Below are 21,240 nucleotides of genomic sequence, written 5' to 3'. Positions count from 1 at the left end.
GAATGTTGTGACCACAAACCTGTGATCCTGCAGATCTTGGATTTTCTTCTTAACTTTCTGAGAGGAGGGACACCTATTAGCATAAGTATGTAGGCATAGGACACACCCCCTGCCACACCCCCTTAAAGGAGAATTGTAAAAAAAAATATTGGTTAAACTCACAAGTGCTTTTTTTTACCACTGCTATTATTAATATTAGCTTTTGTAATTTACAAACATAGCCATTTAGAAATCGGATGCAAAGATTTAGCACTGGGAAACACTTTTTGATAGTGAAGTAGTGAATTGAATACACAGCTATATAGATCAGAACAAAATGAGGGATATATGAAGAGGAAATAGGGACATTGTTCTGAATGAAGGACAGTCCCTCTAAATCTGGGACAGTTGGGAGTGATGCAATAAAACATGTACATTTGCGCAACTCTATGTGTTAAAAAATGGATGTCAGCGCATGTCAACTCAAAGGCAGTTAATGCACATCAATGCAAGCTGAATGTAGCAGAAGTGCTGATGATAACCCAGCCTCAATGTAGACAATTAAAGTGTAAATAACCAGCATTGATGAAAATGGCAAGACACTGAATGTATGCAGGACACCAGGTGGCATTCTATTAGTACAATACTTGCGTGGCCACCCTGCACCAGCAGAGGGCAGCAGCGAACAATTATGGAGCGCACATTAGATTAGAGGAAGGGGCGGGTCCCGCTCTGTCAGCTAGTCACTAAGAGAGAGGCCATGATGGAGGCGGGGTTTTTCTTTAGCCAGTTAGAGGACGCGAATTAGTTCTGGGGGCGGGGATCCGCCATCAGCCTCGGAGAGAGCAACTCACACAACGGTGTAGAGTCTTCCTTCCCCTCCTCCTCTTCAGGAAGCAGGAACCGAAAGCAGTGCTCCCGCCTCGGCTTCCTCCCCGCGCTCCCCGGAGTGGCCCTGTCTTCCGCTGCTGGCCATGCCGGCCAGGGGAAGGTAATGAGCCGCAGAGCCCCGGGGTCTCGGCTGAGCAGCAGCAAGCAGTACCAGCGGAGCTGGAATGACTGGCAACCCAGGTCAGTTGGCGGCCTAGGCCTCGCTTTCCCAGTGTGGGGTCAGCATAGAGCAGGCTGAGCACTAGAGGGCCGGATCTCATGTATGACACATACCGGGGGCATGGGGCCGGTCACGGAGGTCTGAGGAGACATAGAGCATGTGTTCAGCTTGTGTGCCACCGGAATACACCGGCTATGGATCCTCAGAAAGAGGGCCCTATCCCAGAGCCTCCCTAGGAGCCCTTCTCCAAAACTAGGACCCCCCACCACAGCAAGGTTAGCAGTGCCCTTTCTGTACCCCAAACATTGATAGTGCTGCCCAGAGTACTACCAGTGGTGCCCTGAGTAGTAACAGTGGTGCCCCTCCTGCCAAGAGTAATGCCTTGCTGCCTCTTCTACTGCCCATAATAATACTAAGGATGCCCCTTCTACTGCCCAGAGTAATACCAGTGCTGCCCCTTCTACTGCTTATAATAATACCAGTGGTGCCCCTTCTACTGCCCAGAGTAGTACCAGTGATGCCCCTTCTACTGCCCAGAGTAGTACCCGTGGTGCCCTGAGTAGTAACAGTGGTGCCCCTCCTGCTGCCAAGAGTAATGCCAGTGCTGCCTCTTCTACTGCCCATAATAATACCAATGGTGCCCCTTCTACTGCTTATAATAATACCAATGGTGCCCCTTCTACTGACTTATAATAATACCAATGGTGCCCCTTCTACTGCCCAGAGTAGTACCAGTGGTGCCCCTTCTACTGCCCATTATACTAAGGCTCCCCTTTCCCCCTGCCCAGAGTACTACCGGTGCTGCCCCTTCCCCTGCCTATACTAGTACTAAGGGTGCCCCTTCTACTGCCCAGAGTAATACCGGTCTTGCTCGTTTTACTGTATACTGTCAATACTAGTGATGCCCCTTCCACTGCCCTTAATAATGCAAGTGTTGGCGCTTCCCTTAGCCTGAGTAATGCACCTGGTGCCCCTTCCCTTACTCTGAGTAATACTAGTTGTGCCCTTTCTACTGCCTCAAACAATACTAGTGCCCTGAACAATTACATGTAGCCCTTTTATAATACAAAAACTGCAGATAATCACTACTATGAAGGGTTAACCCAGTTCCACTGCCACCAGGGTTGTGTGTAAATCTGACAAGCAAACCCCCCCCCCCCCCCCTTTTGTGTAGTGAAAATGGTGGCTTATAATCCCTGTCAGTTTTTTGTTTTTTATTGGCCATCAGTGTCCTATAGGGGAGGTTTCCCTTCACTCCCTGTCTTATAGCCAAAACAGAAAGTGAGGAAATCTTGTGGGTTGTCACCAGAACTAGCGTCCTCATTGGAAGATTTCCCTTCTGATACAGTTCTGTTTTCAAACCACAAATAGGGATTTTCCTGTACTTTCACGTTTGATAATGGTAAAGAGCACAAAAAGTGTGGATCTCCCTTATGGGGCACAGACAGCAATACAAACCTGACCGGTGTTCTAATCCCTCTCCATTCTGTCAAAAACTAAAAAAAAAAGTTTTGCCTATAATTGCACATATCTAAATCCAAAAGCAAAACATGTAATATTGCAACTTGCCAGTCTTGATGCAATGGTTGTCTTCCTATTCAGGCTAAGTAAATTATTGGAAAGTACAGAAAATACCTGCTGATCTTGGCAGAAATGAAGTGTCCTTGTCACTTCCTGTTAGCTAGAAGTAAAGCAAAAAACATTTTTCTTTCTTGTGTAAACTACTAATCCCATCAATCCACCATGCAATGGAGATGAAGAAAGGCAGACATATTTGAAGTCCAGCCTTTGTGACAACCATAGCTGCTTACACATATACAGTGTAGAAATGAGCATAAGTGCAAAGGGACAGGAATTGCCTTTTGGGGCCATAACACACAGGCAGACCGATTGGGTCCGCTCTTCAGATTTTCAGGCGGACTCCAGCTTACCCTTCAGTTAGTTTAAAACTAGACATCGGATCTGATTCTGTCTGCTAAAACAGATTGAGATCTGTTGGATTGGATCAGATGGGAGTCGGGTGCTACATCCAACCACCCATAGAGAAGAGCAGGGCTTATGCAGAGCAGACAGGGAGCAGCCATCTGTCCACTCAGCTGGGGGGCCAGTGGACAGATTCCCCGCTGAGCAGGCAGACTCAATGGATCCCCCATGTGTAAGGGGCATAAGAAAAAACTTACGCAACCAACATAATCAAGACTGGTAAGCTGCAGTCTTTAACATCTTTTGGTTTAGATAAACTTTAAAGAGGAAGTAAAGGCAGTTGGGGGGGAAAAAAAATAAAAAAAGCAACCTGCAAGGCAATGAATAACTTACCTGAGAATGAAGCCCCCTGAAGCGGTCCTCCGTCTTCATGTTCGCCGCTGCCATGTATCCCGGAGTGACTTCCGGGTCTCGCTGTTCCGGTGCTGTGATTTGGCGGAGCCGCGATGACGTCAGTCCCGCGCATGCGTACGGGAGCCGACACGAGCGGCATAATGCTTCGATCTGCGGCCTGCCCAGTGCGCCTACGTGCTGCTGTCTACGGAGCATTTGCCGTAGATAGCGGTGGCTGTCTTTTTGTAAATATCTCCTAAACCGTATAGGTTTAGGAGATATTTCTTGGACCTACAGGTAAGCCTTAATCTAGGCTTACCTGTAGGTCAAAGTGGTTTGTAAGCGTTTACAACCACTTTAAGGCTGCATTCACACAAGCCTATTGTGTTTTGGTTTATTTAAATGCAGGAGACGTTATCTGGAAATTATAAACTATCAGATTCTCCTGTGTATAAATGTACTTGTGTTTTATATACTTTCAGAGTACCTAATCTGCCCCTGGACGCATGGAATTCTATTTTCTAGGGCTGCAACTAACAATTATTTTCATAGTCGATTAGTTGGCCGATTTTTATTGTTTTGATTTAATCAGATAACCTGAAAAGTAACTTGGTTATTATGTAAGTTAAAAGAATAAATAATTTATTCTTTAACTGTCTATATGCCATGGGAAATATAAATAACCAGCTGTATGGTTAACCACTTCCCACCCGGCCAATGCATATATACGGCCGGGTGGGAGCTGTCTACTCCTGATAGGACGTTCAGGAACGTCCTTCAGAAGTAGCGGGATCGCACGCGCAGCCCCGATGTGCTCGTGTCACCCGGACACGGCACATCTCAGATCGGCAGGAGGGCTCTGTGATTGGCCCTCCTGATCACATGACGGCCGTGTCCAATCACGGCCGTCATGTGATGTAAACAAACAGCCGGTTGCTAGGCAATCGGCTCTCCTCTCCTCACACGGAAGTCATCGCTGAGGAGAGCAGAACGCTGCAGCCGGCTGATGATCAGTGAGTATGAGCTGTTTTTTACAGCTTTTTTACTCACTGATCATCAGTCTAGTGTCAACACACAACACACCACACAGTACAAACACAGTCCCCACACATGTCCCCCAAAACACACATGTCCCCAAATAATAAAAACACGTCGCTAATAATAAAAACATGTCCCACTAAAATCACATGTCCTAATGATTATCTGCACACATATGTACGTGATCATTTGCCTACATATGTCCCTGATCACACAAACCAATTATTATACACTTAACTGAATTTTTTTTACCAAAAACATGTAGCAGAATACATTTTGGCTTAAATTTATGACAAAATTTGATTTTATTGGATTTCTTTTCAAATAGAAAAAGGAAAATATTGTTTTTTTTCCAAATTTCTGCTTTTTTTGCGCTTATATCACAAAAAAAAAAAACGGAGTCCTGAATAAATAACACCAAAATAAAGCTCTATTTGTGCGAACAAAATGATAAAAATTTAATTTGGGTACAGTCTAGCATGACCGCGCAATTGTCACTGAAAGCGCTAGAGATGAAAGCTGAAAATTGGGCTGGGAAGGAAGGGGGTGAAAGTGCCCTGTATTGTAGTGGTTAGGAACAAAATATCTAATCCACTCTAAAAGAAGATATATCTCTATCTCTCTATTTTAGAGGCTGAAACTCAAATCAATTTGCAGAAATCAATTTTTAGTTAACTGGTTCCCGACTGGCTCATGTACAAATACTGCAGCACAATGGCACCGATGTGCGAAACCGCATACAGAGTTCCTTTAAGAGCCGGTGGAGGGATGTGGCCGCTGCATGACGGGTGACCCGATGTGCGTGGCTGGCAGCGATTGTGTTCACGAGTGCCAGCATGGTGTGTGTGTGTCTGTGTGAACACACAAATCCCTGTGCTGTCAGAGTAGACATGTCGTTTGTTCCTAGTAAGCAGGAACAGCGAAATGTCTCCTCTCCTACTCAGTCCTATCCCCATAGAGTTAGAACACACTGAGGGAACATGCATTTAACCCCTTGATCGCCCCCCTAGTGTTAAACCCTTTCCTATCAGTGTAATTTACACAGTAATCTGTGCATTTTTCTAGCACTGATCGCTGTATAAATGTCAATGGTCGCGAAAATGTGTCAAGTGTCCGTCGCAATACCACTAAAAATCAGATCACCTCCATTACTAGTGTAAAAAAAATAAAAAATAAATAAATAAAATGCCATAAGTCTTTCCTATAGTTTGTAGATGCTATAACTTTTGTGCAAACCAATCAATATGTTTTAGATATCTCAGCTATATAGTTGGGGAACAAAAAACAAATCCTCTCTGAGAATAATAGACAGCAGAAATACAGTGTGTGTGTATATATGTATACTCTCACTGTCTCTCGTCACTCAGATCAACTTCAGTCCCGGACGATTTTACCCCCTTCCTTACCAGAGCACTTTTTGCGATTCGGCACAGCGCTGCTTTAACTGACAAACAATTATGTGGTCGTGCACCCAAACAAAATTGCCGTATTTTTTTTTTTTCCCCCCACAAATAGCTTTCTTTTGGTGGTATTTGATCACCTCTGCCGATTTTTATTTTTTATTTTTTTTTCTACATATTTTTGGTAAAAAAAAATCGCAATATGCGTATATAGATTGGTTTGCGCAAAAGTTATAGCATCTACAAAATAAAGGATATATTTATGGCTTTTTTTTGTGACGGACACTTTTGACACATTTTTGGGGCCATTCACATTTACACAGTGATCGGTTCTATAAAATTGCACTGATTACTGTGTAAATGTGACTGGCAGGGAAGGGGTTAACAGGGGACGTTGCAGCGGTTAATATGTTCCCTATGGGAATGACTTTAACTGTGGGGGGAGGGGACTCACAAGGGGAGGAGACCGATCGGTGTTCCTCTGTACTGGGAACACACCATCGGTCTCCTCTCCACTGACAGGACGTGGAGCTGTGTGTTTATATACACAGATCCACGGTCCTGCTGTGTTCCCAGGCAAGCGGACCCCCTAGGTGGCCGGGAATGGGAGGATATCATATGACGCCCACCCAGGATGGGAGATCCCATCTGTGGGCATCATATGACTATGGGTGGGTAGGGAAGTGGTTAAAGGAAAACCAAATTAAAAAGCCCTAAAACAGTGATTTTATTTTTATTTTTTTTAGACAGTATTGTAATGCATGACCGAATCCTTTGTCATAGCCAGGTAGATATATCTATAAGCTACCTGGGCCTGCTTTCACTTATGCTGGCCATACACAAACACATTTTTAAGTCATTTTTATTTTAAGAACGTTTGGTCATTTTTCAAATTGTTAGTGGGAGTCAAATTGACATTAGTTTTCAACCACAGTGTTGGGGAAAATTCAAAGGAGCAGACTATAAAATGTTTCTATGTCAAACAAATTTTTGGACAGTGTATGTAGTTTTCGTTCAGAAATTACAGTGACCTCTTACTGTCCGCGCTATAGCCAAAAGACGTCTGCAGCACGGCCCTACTTTGTCGGGAGGGCGTTCAGACATCCTCCCAATGCTCGAGCGGCCTGCACGCTCTGTGATCAGTAGGGCTGAAACAACTAATCGATTCTGAAATTAATCGATTACTATTTGCATAATCAATTAATTGGCCAGTAACATAATGGGGTTAAAAAAATGAGCCCTTTATAGAACAAAAAGAAAGTAATTGCTACTGTAAATATTCCGCAGTTTTACAGTAAAAATATTAACCCCTTACAGTAGTGATTATCTGCTTTTTTATTTTTTACAATAAAGGGTTAATTTTAGTTTTTTTAACCCCATTATGTTCCAAAACGTCTTAGGCCTGGTTCACATCTATGTGTTTTTTGGTGCTTTTTGCAGAAACGCACCACAGTTCATTTACATGGTTTCCTATGGGACACGTTCACATCTGTACTTTTTTTTTCAGCCGCTGGGTATTTAGAAAAGATTTGAGCTGAGTCTGATATTTACCAGATTCACCCTTTTAATAGTATATACAGTACATATTCTCTAATAGTGATATATACAGTATATCTCCTCTAATAGTAGTATATAAAGTATACTCTACCATATATAATGTTGTTTTTTTTTTTTTTACCACTGCATACAAAGATATTTAAGAATGAATTGAATTGCCTTTTTTTTAAAAAAAACTTTACATATTAACTAAATTATACACAACACTTTTTCTTAAGATTATTAACCGATTAATCGAAACAATAATCGTTTATGAAAATAATCGTTAGTTGCAGCCCTAGTGATCGGTGAGGCTGATCACAGATCGGCATAAGATCAGCTGGTCATGTGATGTAAACAGAGCCAGTAATCTGCTATTTTTTCCGCCTCACGCTGGTAGCAGAGGCTTTTGTGCCCAGCAGCGCCACCTATAAATGTCACCAATCAGGGCCATATCACCAGTGCTGCCTATCAGTGTCACCTAACAGTGGCCATCGGTGCCACCCCTCAGTGTTGTCTTATCTGTGCCCATCAGCAATTTTTTTTTTTTTTTTTTAAATGTATTTTTGAAAAAAGAAGGGGGGGGGCCCTAAATGCCCAGTAAGCAAGTGGTTAATTTTAAATTTGAATGTTAAAAGCATGAGAAATGTTCTAACATTCGTTCATTCATCGCATATACAAAGAATTTTCGTATATATCTTCAGACAAATAATCTTGTCCAAAAATCGATACATGTAGCCCTTTTATAATACAAAAACTGCAGATAATCACTACTATGAAGGGTTAACCCAGTTCCACTGCCACCAGGGTTGTGTGTAAATCTGACAAGCAGACTCCTGCCCCTCAGGTGGAAGCATTTTATTTTCAGTGTCTTGAGTGAGCTGTGGGCTGCAGAGAACATACAAGCGGCCAGATGGCGGGGGGGGGTTGGAGTCCCCTGGCATAGAGTAGCCCTATAGCAGTGATGGCGAACCTTGGCACCCCAGATGTTTTGGAACTACATTTCCCATGATGCTCAACTACACTGCAGAGTGCATGAGCATCATGGGAAATGTAGTTTCAAAACATCTGGGGTGCCAAGGTTCGCCATCACTGCCCTATAGCAAGGAATAAATACTTCTAACTTTAGAATCGCACACTTCCTTTTCCTGCCCAGGACTACATGTCCCATGATGCATTGCTCCTCACACATTCTCAGGCACTTACTGAACTGTATGTGGGCTGCACTGTATATGCTGACATTTATGGACAGTGTACTGAGCTGTACATGTGTTGCACTGTATTTTCTGATATATAAAGAAATAATGTATTCTGTGTGCAGGCCAACTAATCGGCTGACCCACTAATTGATTATGAAAATAGTTGACAGCTATCTTCATTGATTATATTGATTAGTTGTTTCAGCCCTAATATTATGCATGACAGACTCCCTTGTCATAGGTAGGTAGCAAGCTACCAGTGCCTGCTGTCACTTATGCTGGCCATACATGAACAAACTTTTCTTTCAAAAAGTTTAAGAACGTTCGATTTTATAATCATTGCGGTCAAATGCATGTTCGTTTTTTGACCACAGTAACAGGAAAATTCAAAGGAGTAGGAAAAAAAAAAAAATTCTGTTCGAACAAATTTTTGAACAGTGTATATGGTTTTTGCTCAGAAATTACATTGTTTAAAACTATGTCAAAAGCAAGTGAATTTTTTGAATGACATTCGTCGAATGTAGAAAGAATTTTCGTACAAATATTCTCGTCTAAAAATTGCATGTATGATCAGCATAAGACCTTTAGCAGCAGCAGCATGATTTTTGTATCGCATGTCATGATGGGGTTAAAAAAACTAAAATTAGCCAATTGGAGTACAAGAACTCATAACTACTATAAGGGGTTCATTTATACTGTGAAACTGGGTACAGTGTTGCGCAATTGTTGATTTAAAGCGACGTAGTGCTGTAATTGCAAAAAATGGCCTGGTCATTAAGGGGGGGGGGGGATCCTTTTGGTCCTTAAGTGGTTAATAGACAGAATAACAAAAAAAATACAGAAAAATGCATTGGGAAAAAAAAAGTTATAAATTGATTTGCATTTTAATAAGTATTTGATCCCTTTGCAAAACATTACTTAGTACTTGGTGGCAAAAACCTTGTTGGCAGTCAGATGTCAGACATTTCTTTTGCAGGTGGCCACCAGGTTTGCACACATTTCTGGAGGGATTTTGTCCCACTCCTCTTTGCAGATCTTCTCCAAGTCATTAAGACTGAGGTTTGTTAACTCGAACCTTCAGCTCCCTCCACATATTTTCTATGGGATTAAGGTCTGGGAACTGGCTAGGCCAATGCGCTTCTTCTTGAGACCCTCCTTTGTTGCCTTGGCTGTAGTTTTTGGGTCATTGTCATGCTGGAATACCCATTTTCAATGCTCTGGCTGAGGGAAGAAGGTTCTCGCCCAAGATTTGATGGTACGTGGCCCTGGCCATCGTCCCTTTTGATCCGGTGAAGTTGTCCTGTCCCCTTAGCAGGAAAACCCAACCCCCCCCAAAAGTATAATGTTTCCACCTCCATATTTGACGGTGGGGGTGGTGTTCTTGGAGTCACAACCAGCATTTCTCCTCCTCCAAACACAGCAAGTTGAGTTGATGCCAAAGAACTTGATTTTGGTCTCCTCTGACCACGACGCTTTCACCCAGTTCTCTGAATCATTCAGATGTTCATTAGCAAGCTTCAGATGGGCCTGTACGTGTGCTTTCTTATGCAGGCCATACACGGTCGAATTTCGAACGAATTTTCTTTTCAAAATCAGAAAATTCGTTTTTTTTTGTGATCCGATGATGCCACCATTGATTTTCGAAATTCGGCCGACCAATCCTTCAATTTCACCTCATGTTGCTACAGAAAAGAATTTTCTTGGCGGAGAATCTTCTTTTATCTCCGTACATTTTCTTTTATCTCCGTACATTTTCTTTTCTTATTACGTTTCTCGCACGATTCTCCCATCATTGATTAGAAAATCGTTCGTTTTTCTAAAAATTTCCAACATGTCCGATTCCTCAAATTTTATTTCCGCACGAAAATCGGCTGTTGCTGCAGCCCACTAATGGTGCGAAATTCATACGAAAATTCTTAGATACGATTTTCAAAAGAAAATTCTTTCGAAATTCGAACCGTGTATGGCCGGCATTAATCAGGGGGTCCTTGCAGGCGCTGCAGGATCTCAGTCCTTCGAGGCATAGTATGTTACCAATTGTTTTCTTGGGGACTATGGTCCCAGCTGCCTTGAGATCATTATCAAAATTCTCCTGTGTAGTTCTGAGCTGATTCCTAACCATTCTCATGATCATTGAAACTCCACGAGTTGAGATCCTGCATGGAGCCCCAGACCGAGGGAGATTGACAATTTATTTTGTGCTTCTCCCATTTGTGAATAATCACACCAACTGTTTTCACCCTCTCACCAAGCTGCTTGACGATGTTCTTGTAGGTCTACAATCTTGTCCCTGACATCTTTGGACAGCTCTTTGGTCTTGGCCATGGTGGAGAGATTGGAATCTGCTTCTGTGGACAGGTGTCTTATACAGTTAACAAGCTGAGATTAGGAGCACTCCCTTTAAGAGAGGGCTCCTAATCTCAGCTCGTTATCTGTAGAGAAGACATCTGGGAGCCAAAAATCTTGCTGATAGGGGATCAAATACTTATTTCTCTCATTCAAAATGCAAATCAATTTAACTTTTTTTTTTTTTTTTTTTTTTTTTTTTTTTTTTTAAATGCGTTTTTCTGAACTTTTGTTCTCTCACTATTAAAATAAACAAACCATTTAAAATTTATAGACTGATCATTTTCTTTCAGTGGACAAATGTACGAAATCAGCAGGGGATCAAATACTTTTTTTTTCCCCCCTCACTGAACATCTTTTATATTAACCACTTCAGCCCTTGAACAATTTACTCCCTTAATGACCAGGCCATTTTTTTGCGATACGGCACTGTTTCTTTAACTGATAATTACACCACTGTGCGACACTGTGCTATGCATTCTTAGTCTGGGGTTTTAATGCGAAGAGTGATGCAGATTAATCAACCGGTTTAAATTCCCTTAAGCCTTTGGTGCTTTAACTTAGTTTTGTCAGTGTTACAAAAACAGCCATTTGAACCGGTACAGCATATTCCTTTAGTCCTGACAAGGAAGCTGGTATATTTGGTTGCTATTTCCTCAGCAAGGAGGGTTTTTGAATTTGGCTGCTCTTTCTTGTAAAGAACCACATGTTGTTATTCACGAGGACTGAGTGGTGTTGCGCCCTCGTCCAGGCTTTTTGCCAGAAGTGGTTTCAGGTTTTCATCTGAACCAAGATATTGTCCTGCCATCGTTTTTTCCAAAACCATGTTCCAGGGAAGAAAAGTCACTATATTGTCTTGATGTGGTGAGAGCAGTGAGAATCTATTTAGAGCTGAAACTAATCGATTATTCGACATCGAATCGATTAATTGGCCAGTAACATAATGGGGTTAAAAACTAAAATGAGCCCTTTATAGTACAAAAATATAATCACTACTGTAAATATTACTTTCACTGTTCTACAGTAAAAAAAGAACCCCTTCCAGTAGTGATTATCTGCTTTTTTGTAATATAAAAGGGCTAATTTATTTTATTTTTTTTTTTTTAACCCCATTATGTTACTTAATGTCTTAGACCTGGTTTACATCTATGTGTTGGTGCTTTTTGTAGAAACACACTACAGTTCATTTACATGGTTTCCTATAAGACACATTCATATCTGTGCTTTTTTTCAACCACTGCATATTTGGAAATGGTCGGGGACTTTTAACGCAAAACTGCTTTTTTTGGTTCAATATACTTCGATGGAGAAGCTGCAGAAAAGGACGCAATGTGTTTTTGCAGCAATTTGTGTTTTTTAATCGGCCCAAACAAAAAATGCAAAAACCGCAAATTGCAATAAAATCACGTGCGCAAAAAGCACTGCAGAAACAGAGCAAAAGCAAAAACTGCATAGGTGTGTACCGAGCCTTTATGCTGGCCTCACGGATCAATTTTATGATGAGAATATTCAGATGAAAAATCTTTGTACATTCACTGAATGAAAGAATTCTATTTCCAAATTTTCCCATCACTGGGGTTGAAAATGAACGTCAATTTGACCGACTTTTTATTTTTTTGTTTTTTAAATTTTTTTTATAAAGGTTATTAACCGATTAATCGAAAACAATAATCAGTCAACTAATTGATTATGAAAATAATCGTTAGTTGCAGCCCTAAATCTATTTAACCACTTAACAGCCGGCCCATAGCCGAATGATGGCTACAGGGCGGTTGTTTAACTCTGGGAGGCCGTCCTATGACGTCCTCCCAGAATTCCGCTCTCGCGTGCCCCCTGGGGCACGCACTCGAGAGCATCCGTGACCGCCGGGTCCACAGGACCCGGCGCATCACGGATCACGGTAAACGGCCGCTCATTGCGGCCGTTTACCACGTGATCGCTCCGTCAAATGACGGAGCGATCACTTGTAAACAAACCGGCATCATCTTATGACGCCGGTTCCTCCCTTTCCCTCTCTGTACCGATCGGTACAGCGGAGGGGGAAGAGATCGGTGTCAGCAGCGCTGTGGGCTGCACCTGCAGTGCCCACATCGCTGCTCACTGAAAATTAACCCCTGCAACGCCCGCCAATGCCCTGCAACGCCCGCCAATGCCCTGCAACGCCAATGCCCTGCAACGCCATACTCTGAGATACCCAGCCATAGTCGGTGATACCCTGCAATACCCAGCCATAGACATCCCCACCCCCCCCCCCTCCCGCCGCCCTCCGGTGCTTCTACCGACTCGCCAGTACGATCAAAGCCAGAGTTTTTTTTTTTTTTTTCAGGCTTCCCAGCCTAGAGGTGAGATGCGGGGTCTTATTGACCCCATATCTCACTGTAAAGAGGACCTGTCATGCCATATTCCTATTACAAGGGATGTTTACATTCCTTGTAATAGGAATAAAAGTGATCAAAAAATGTATTTTTGGGGGAAAAAATGTCTAACTAAAATAAAGTAAAATGAACAATAAAAATTTTTTTATTTTTTTTAAAGCGCCCCTGTCCCCATGTGCTCGCATGCAGAAGCAAACGCATACGTAAGTCCCGCCCACATATGAAAACGGTGTTCAAACCACACATGTGAGGTATCGCTGCGAACTTTAGAGCGAGAGCAATAATTATAGCCCTAGAACTCCTCTGTAACTCAAAACATATAACCAGTAAAAAAAATTAATCGTCGCCTATGGGGATTTTTAAGTAGCGACGTTTGGCGCCATTCCACGAGCGTGTGCAATTTTGAAGAGTGACATGTTCGGTATCTATTTACTCAGCGTAACTTCATCTTTCACATTATGCAAAAATTGGGCTAACTTTACTGTGGGTTTTTTTTTTATTTTTTATTTTTTTTAGCACAAAACTTTTTTTTTTCCAAAAAAAAGCATTCGAAAAATTGCTGCGCAAATACCGTGCAGGATAAAAAGTTGCAACGACCACCATTGTATTCTCCAGGGTGTTTGCTAAAAAAACATATATAATGTTTTGGGATTCTATGTTATTTTTTAGCAAATAAATGATGATTTTTACATGTAGGAGACAAATGTCAGAATTGTCCTGGGTGCTCCAGAACGCCTGATGGCGCTCCCTGCATGTTGGACCTCTGTATGTGGCCACACTGTGTAAAAGTCTCACACATTTGGTATCGCCGTACTCGGGAGTAATAGCAGAATGTGTTTTGGGGTGTAATTTGTGGTATGCATATGCTGTGTGAGAAATAAACTGATAATATGACAATTTTGTAAAAAAAAAAAAAAAGGAAAAAAAAAAAATCTTGATTTTTGCAAAGAATTGTGGAAAAAAACTCACCATGCCTCTTACTAAATACCTTGGAATGTCTTCTTTCCAAAAAGGGGTTATTTGGGGGGTATTTGTACTTTTCTGGCATGTTGGGGTCTCAAGAATTGAAATAGGCCGTCAGTACTTCAGGTGTGATCAATTTTCAGATATTGGCACCATAGCTTGTGGACTCTATAACTTTCACAAAGACCAAATAATATCCACCAATTTGTACTTATTTTTACCAAAGATATGTAGTAGTATAAATTTTGGCCAAAATTTATGAAGAAAAAATTACTAATCTGCTAAATTTTATAACAGAAACAAAGAAAAATGCATTTTTTTTTTTTACAGAATTTTCTGTATTTTTTTCTTTTATAGCACAAAAAATAAAAAAATTAGCGGTGATTAAAGACCACCAAAAGAGAGCTCCATTTGTGTGAAAAAAAGGACAAAAATTTCATATAGGCCCAGTGTTGCATGACTAATTGTCATTCAAAATGTGAGAGCACCGAAAGCTGAAAATTGGTCTGGTCATTAAGGGTGTTTATGACCCCTTTCACACCAGGGCGTTTTGCAGGCGCTATAGCGTTAGAAATAGTGCCTGCAAAACGCCCTAAAGAAGCTGCACCATTGTGTGTAGTGTGAAAACCCCAAGGGCTTTCACACTACAGCGGTGCGCTGGCAGGACGTCAGAAAAAAGTCCTGCCAGCAGCTTCTTTGGAGCGGTGAAGGAGCGGTGTGTGCTTTGAGGCCTTCTACGATCCTATGGTTCCTTCTGGAATCTGGCGCCCTCTTGTGGTGGCCGTTGGAATTACAACCAGCAATGCGAATGGATGCAATGCTAATTTTCCCTGCCTGCCAGCCTATCTTCCTTCCCTTTACTCAGAACCCCTAAAAATTATATATATATATTTTATTCTAACACCCTAAAGAATAAAATGGTGGTCGTTGCAATACTGTCTGTCACACCGTATTTGCACAGTGGACTTACAAGTGCACTTTTTTGGGGAAAATGTATTTAATAAAAAAAATAAAAATAAGACAACAGTAAAGTTAGCCCAATTTTTTTTAATATTGTGAAAGATAATGTTGCGTCGAGTAAATCGATACCAAACATGTCATGCTTCAAAATTGCGCCCGCTCATGGAATGGTGACAAACTTTTACCCTTTAAAATCTCCATAGGCGACATTTAAAAAATTCTACAGGTTGCACTTTTTAAGTTACAGAGGAGGTCTGGGGCTAGAATTATTGCTCTCACTCTACCGATCGCAGCGATACCTCACATTGCGTTCGCTTCTGCACGAAAGCTTGGTGGGACAGGGCGCGTTTAAAATATTTATTTATTTTTTTTACTTTTATTTTTATTTTTTTCACTGTTCTTTAAAAAAAAAAAAAAAAAAAATGTGTGTCACTTTTATTCCTATTACAAGGAATGTAAAAATCCCTTGTAATAGAAAAAAGCATGACAGGTCCTCTTGTATATGAGATCTGGGGTCAGAGAGACCTCACATCTCATATTTACACTAAAACGCAATTTAAAAAAAATTTGTCATTTGAAAAAAATAAATAAAATGTCCCTCTAAGAGCTATGGGCAATGACTTGGAGACAGGTGAGGGGCTGGGGGCGCTATCTTCCCCTCACTCGTCTCCATGTCAGGCCAGGGACAGGTCCAGATCGCCGTCACGGACCTGGCTCCTAACTTTTTTAGCTGGCTCCTAGATTCCAAGCAAATTTGTCAACCCCTGCCCTGCGGGTTCTCTCCCTCCCCTCAAGTAATGTTGCTATGGGACGTTCCTTAAGTAATTACTTGGGCTCTGTGTCCCATGATGTATGATAAACAAAATATGATTTTTATTACAGCTTACCTGTAAAATCCTTTGGGCACAGAGGTCCCTCCCCTCTTTTGGGGTTTGAGTATATTGCTTTACTACAAAAACTGATGTGCTCCTGGAAGGAGGGCTTATATAGGGAGTGAACTTCCTTGATTGGGTATACCAATGTCAACACCTGAAGGTGGCCCATAACCCATTAAGTAATTACTTGAGGCTCTCTGTCCTTTGATGTACTCCAAGAAAAGGATTTTACAGGGAAGCTGTAATTAAAAAGCCTATTTTTTACTTTCTGCTATAAAACCTATCCAGTAAAAATGTGTAAAGTAAAATGTCTTCATCAATTTAGGCCAGTTTGTATTCTGCTACATATTTTTGGTAAAAAAAAAATCCCAATTGGCGTATATTGATTTGCGATAACTTTTGCGCATCTACAAACTGAGATTTAAGGAATTTTTAATTTTTATTTTTTAATAGTAATGGTGGAGATCAGCAATTTTTAGCGGGACTGTGACACTTCTTGGGGACCAGGGACACTAATACAGTGATCAGTGCTAAAAAACAATGCATTGACGGGGAGGGGGTTAGCATCTGGGGCAATCAAAGGGTTAAATGTGTACTTTATAACTGGGGGGGGGGGGATACTGACCCTAGACAAAGGGAGGAGATATCAGAGTTCCTGATTAGTTGGAATCGCAGATCTCTTACTCTGACAGAACGGTGTGAACAAGGCAGAGTTCTGTCATTCCCTGAGCAATCGTGGGTGGCTGGTGGCCGCCGGGCCCGCTTGCCTCCCAGCTTTATCCAATCAGTGGGAGCAGATCGCCGGTGGCGTGTGCGCACACCCCAGACCAGGAAGTGCAAACAAAGTACAGGTATGTTTTGCGCAGCCGTGCCGCCCTGCCGCAGTATATGTACACTGGGCGGTCCGGAAGTAGTACAAAAATCTATGTTTACATTGACAGACCTCTGTTCTGTCTGTGTGGAGCGATTGTGTGCACCAACCTAGTGGTCTTACAACAACCGACATACAGCTACGACGGCAGTGGAGCCAACCTGCCGCAGTCTGTGGCGGCTGGTCGGGAAGCAGTTAAACAACTTTGTCATACTTGCGTGCTTTGTGTAATGGTTTTGCACAGAGCATCCCTGATTCTCCTTCTGGGGTCCCCTGCCAATATTTCTGGATCCTCCTCCTGTGTTCAGACTGCCCCTATAGCAAGCCACAAAGTATAGAATGGAGTGCCCCTATAGCAAGGTTAAAAAAAAAAAATCTGCCTTTTACAATCACTTGCTTCACTTTTCTGCTCAGGACTACATGTCCCACGAGGTATTGCTCCTCACACATTCACAACTTCTCAGGCACTTACTGTATGCACTATTTACTGAGTTGTATGTGTGCTGCACTGTGTATACGGACATGTATGGACGGTGTATTGAGCTGTAGGTGTGCTGCACTGTATTTTCTGATATGTAAACGAATACATTCTGTATGCAGACCAACTAATCGATTATGAAAATGGTGGCAACAGTTTTCTTAATTGATGATGCCGATTAGTAGTTTCAGCCCTACTATTTATTTTCTCTAAATTCAGATAAAGTGCACAGTGTGAAATATACCACTTAAAATCATTACATGCATTTGTACGCATTTAGAAATGTCCTAGAAATGCATGTATGTTCTTGCCATTTAGAATTGAGGCCTTAATCCACCATGAACTCATTTTGCTGTTCTCAAGTAAAATGTTGCAAGTTAATAAGTGAAGCAAATATTTCCTCACTGGTCAGTCATAATTCATCATATTAGGAGAGTACCAAATGGCAGAAATAAATGTTTGGGTTTGCATCACGCTATAGATTAGACAAACTGATCTGCACACCTCAGTAGTCAGTTTGCCCAAAGCAAGGGTATATGCAAAAAGTTGTCTTTATTTTTGGCTCCTCCCACCCCCACCAGAAAAAAACTGATCCTTGTATCTACAAGGGATGTGGATGCAGGGATCTCACCCACTGTGCTATTTTATTCTGGCAGTGGATCTGTTGTGCCCACAGGGCTGCTCTGTGACAATTGCAGTCACATCCATCCATGCTCAACCAATACCCGGCCGTACTCTGCCGTAACCCTATTGTAAGCTTTGTACCTTACATGTGGGCTATGTGAGTGGAGGCCAATGGTTAACAATAAGGAAGCGGAACACCTTGTGATGTGAGCTCTATGAAGGAGGAAAATCTAAGGAGGCCAATCAGAGGAGTGGTTGTGATCTTGGGCGCTATTAATAAGCCTATAAGGTGAGGGCACAACCGGTGGCGCTGACACGAGGATATTTGTAGAAGCACAGAAGTGGATAAATGTGAAGATTTTATCTCCATGTATAGTGATATCAAAAATCAGCAAAAGCACTGTTAGGCCGCGTACACACGGGCGGACTGTTCGTCCAACTTTGTCCGCTGAACAGTGTTTCAGCGAACAGTCCGCTCGTGTGTAGGCTTGTTCGTCAAACAAAGTTGCGCGCATGCTCAGAAAGGATTTTCACGCCGAAAGCTATAATGCAGTGTATAGGACGTCGTATTTTTCGTCCCGTCGTACGTGCCGTTCACGTCATCGCGCACGGTTTCAGCAAACTGTTCGTCCGTCGTGTGTGGCCATGTCCGTCCATGCTAAGTTTGAGCGGACTGTTTGCCGAAACTGTTGGACGGACAAAGTTGGGCGAACAGTCCGCGCGTGTGTACGCGGCCTTAGTGCAAAAAAAAGTCTATTGGAAGTTATAAGGGTACTGAGTGGAATATAAAGCACATTGCACTATTCGTTTTTATTTTATTTTTTTCAACTATGTTTATGCCATTGTATATATGAGATGACACAATGTTGTTAGGATATTCTTTTACTTCATGTTGCCAATTCCTATAAAGTCTCAAACTTTCTCCCCATGCTAATAGCAAACGGTGATGGAGGCACCTGATGTTCCACATCTTGGCCTCACACAAACTCCCAAACCTTTATTTTGTCGCTATGTCTCCCCTCTCCTGACAGAACAGGCATTTGTGTGTTTACACCCACAAATCTCCGTGCTGGCTCTCATGCCCGCGTTCGCAGGTGGCCAGGGGCAATCGCACCCGTCTGCCATGCGTATCGGGATCCACGGGCATGCCGCAGGTGACTCTTAAAGGGAACAACGTACTCGTACATTGTTTTGCGCAGCTGCGCCATTCTGCCGACATATATCGGGGTGAGCCGGTCGGCAAGTGGCTAAATAACATGTCATACTTGCCACCTCTATTGCAAGGGTTTTGCACAGGAGGCCCTGATCCTTCTCTTCTGGGTTCTCCCAGCGGTGCTCCTGGCTCCTCCTCTTGAGTACCCCCACAAAGCCGCACTCCCTGGGGGCACTCGTGGGGGCATGCTCCTGAGTCCTGCTGCTGCGTCCATTGACGGGACAGTAGAGCTGCACGATTGTTTTAAAATTGCGATCTCGATTTAACTCCACCCCCCCCCCCCCCCCATCTCTATGCAAAATTTCCGGATTTACTTATTCATGTAACAAGTGTAGAGTTCTCTGCTCACTCAGCTGTCAAAAGAAAAAAATGGTCAGTTTTTCACAACATTGTCAGCACTAGTAGAGAATGTACACAGAAAGTTTTTACAACCTCTCCTGAATGATTTAACTTTACAGATAGTAACCCACGTTTAAAATGTCCATTTTGCTGAGTTTATATGCCGTGTTTTTTGCATTTTAGAATCATTTGAGAAAAAAAAAAATTATATATATATATATATATATATATATATATATATATATATATATATATATATATATATATATATATATATATATATATATATATATATATATATAATAAAAAAAATTTCTAACCTGCATGCTTCTGGGGGGGGGGTTTAACCCCTTGGACTCCACAGAAGCATGACGTTGTGGGGCCCGATTTACTTGAATGGGTTGCAATTGGCAAGTGTTGGTACCCACCAAAAGCAACAGGGTGCTTAATTCCTGCTGTGCATGTGTACTTTGGTGGCTGCTGCTTCAGCGGCTAAAGGGGGTAAGGATTGTGAGTGGTAAAACCATATGCTTTAGCATATGGTGAGAAAGCAACACAATACTACCCCTTGTTTGCTGTACAACAAGGTTGCAGGGCACCAACACCCCCCCCCCCCCCCCCAAATTACAAATGTCAAATTAACCTTTACTGTGCATCTGCAGCCTTCCTAAGTTAGCTGTGCTTAGCCATGGACTTCTATTATATCCTGCAGGTGTGGTGCACTTTTGCACTTTCTGAGCGGACCAAAACTGTTTGATCTTTTCAGAAAGTGCACCAAACCCGCAGGATATAATAGAAGTCTATGGCTATGTGAGCAAACCCTTGGGAAAGCTACAGGTGCACTGCGCATCAGTATGAAAGCAGCCCTATACTATTATGACCAGTGTATTGCTTTACACTGACCTAAGTACCTCTTCTTTCCTGCTGCTGGCACCACTCTGAAGACCACTAGCTGGGATAAGGAGTGGATTGCAGTTGGCATTACGCCACATGGGACAGAAGCCAGCACTACAGAGGAAGCATCAGCTTATGCTATTCTTGCTCCTTACTATAGCTCCAACTTTACAAGTAGTCCCACAGCATTGCACTCTGTTTTGCTCTGGAATGGCAGGTCAGCAAGCCCAGACTGCGATCTACCAGTCACCTGGCCGCGATCTACAGGTTGCTGATCCCCATTCTAAGGTATTGCATTCTAAAACTTATTTACCCCAAAGCAGTGAATCATTACTGCAGGCAAGTTATCCTGATAAATGTGCTTTAAAGAAAAAAAAATAAAAATACCGTGAATGATTTACCAACAGTGAATGTTGTAATCAATACTTTATAAGTGCACCTTCTTTCACTTTTCGGTTATATTATTTTTTAGGAATATATCTGTGTCTTCTTGGTTATGTACTTAAATTATATTTGTATGTTGGTGTTTTGTTTTATAGACCTGAAAGTGCTTCAGCCGACCAAGACAATTTAAAATACTCTACCTCCAGAGACCGGGGCAATTCTGCCTCATATGGATCAAATACTTCCAATTCAGCCGGGCTTTCTCGACAAAAGCATGATGATGTCACGGTGTCTTCTGATGTGCACAACGAAGAGGAAGGTATGGAAGCTAGAACCGCATTATCGTTATTACATAGCATAGTTAAATGGGTATTTCATAAAGCTTTCTGTCAAACAAGC

General features: G+C 42.1%; 1 protein-coding gene across 1 annotated transcript in view; it reads left to right on the top strand.

Annotated features, from left to right (window-relative positions):
• Positions 1–857: 857 nt before the first annotated feature.
• The window catches only part of SMG1 (SMG1 nonsense mediated mRNA decay associated PI3K related kinase), a gene marked incomplete in the record, with an annotated part of 420,057 nt that continues 399,674 nt past the window's right edge, over positions 858–21,240 (top strand). Inside the window, 2 exon segments of the mRNA XM_077448938.1 lie at positions 858–1,050; positions 20,997–21,160. Coding sequence (XP_077305064.1) covers positions 974–1,050; positions 20,997–21,160 — 241 coding nt within the window.

Source organism: Lithobates pipiens, unplaced genomic scaffold (genome assembly GCF_037356315.1).
Source record: "Lithobates pipiens isolate NorthernLeopardFrog02 unplaced genomic scaffold, aLitPip1_a1.2 Scaffold_22, whole genome shotgun sequence".
In the NCBI taxonomy this organism is placed as follows: domain Eukaryota; kingdom Metazoa; phylum Chordata; class Amphibia; order Anura; family Ranidae; genus Lithobates; species Lithobates pipiens.
The sequence above is the reverse complement of the archived record's forward strand: the minus strand, read 5'-3'. Positions and strand labels throughout refer to the sequence as shown.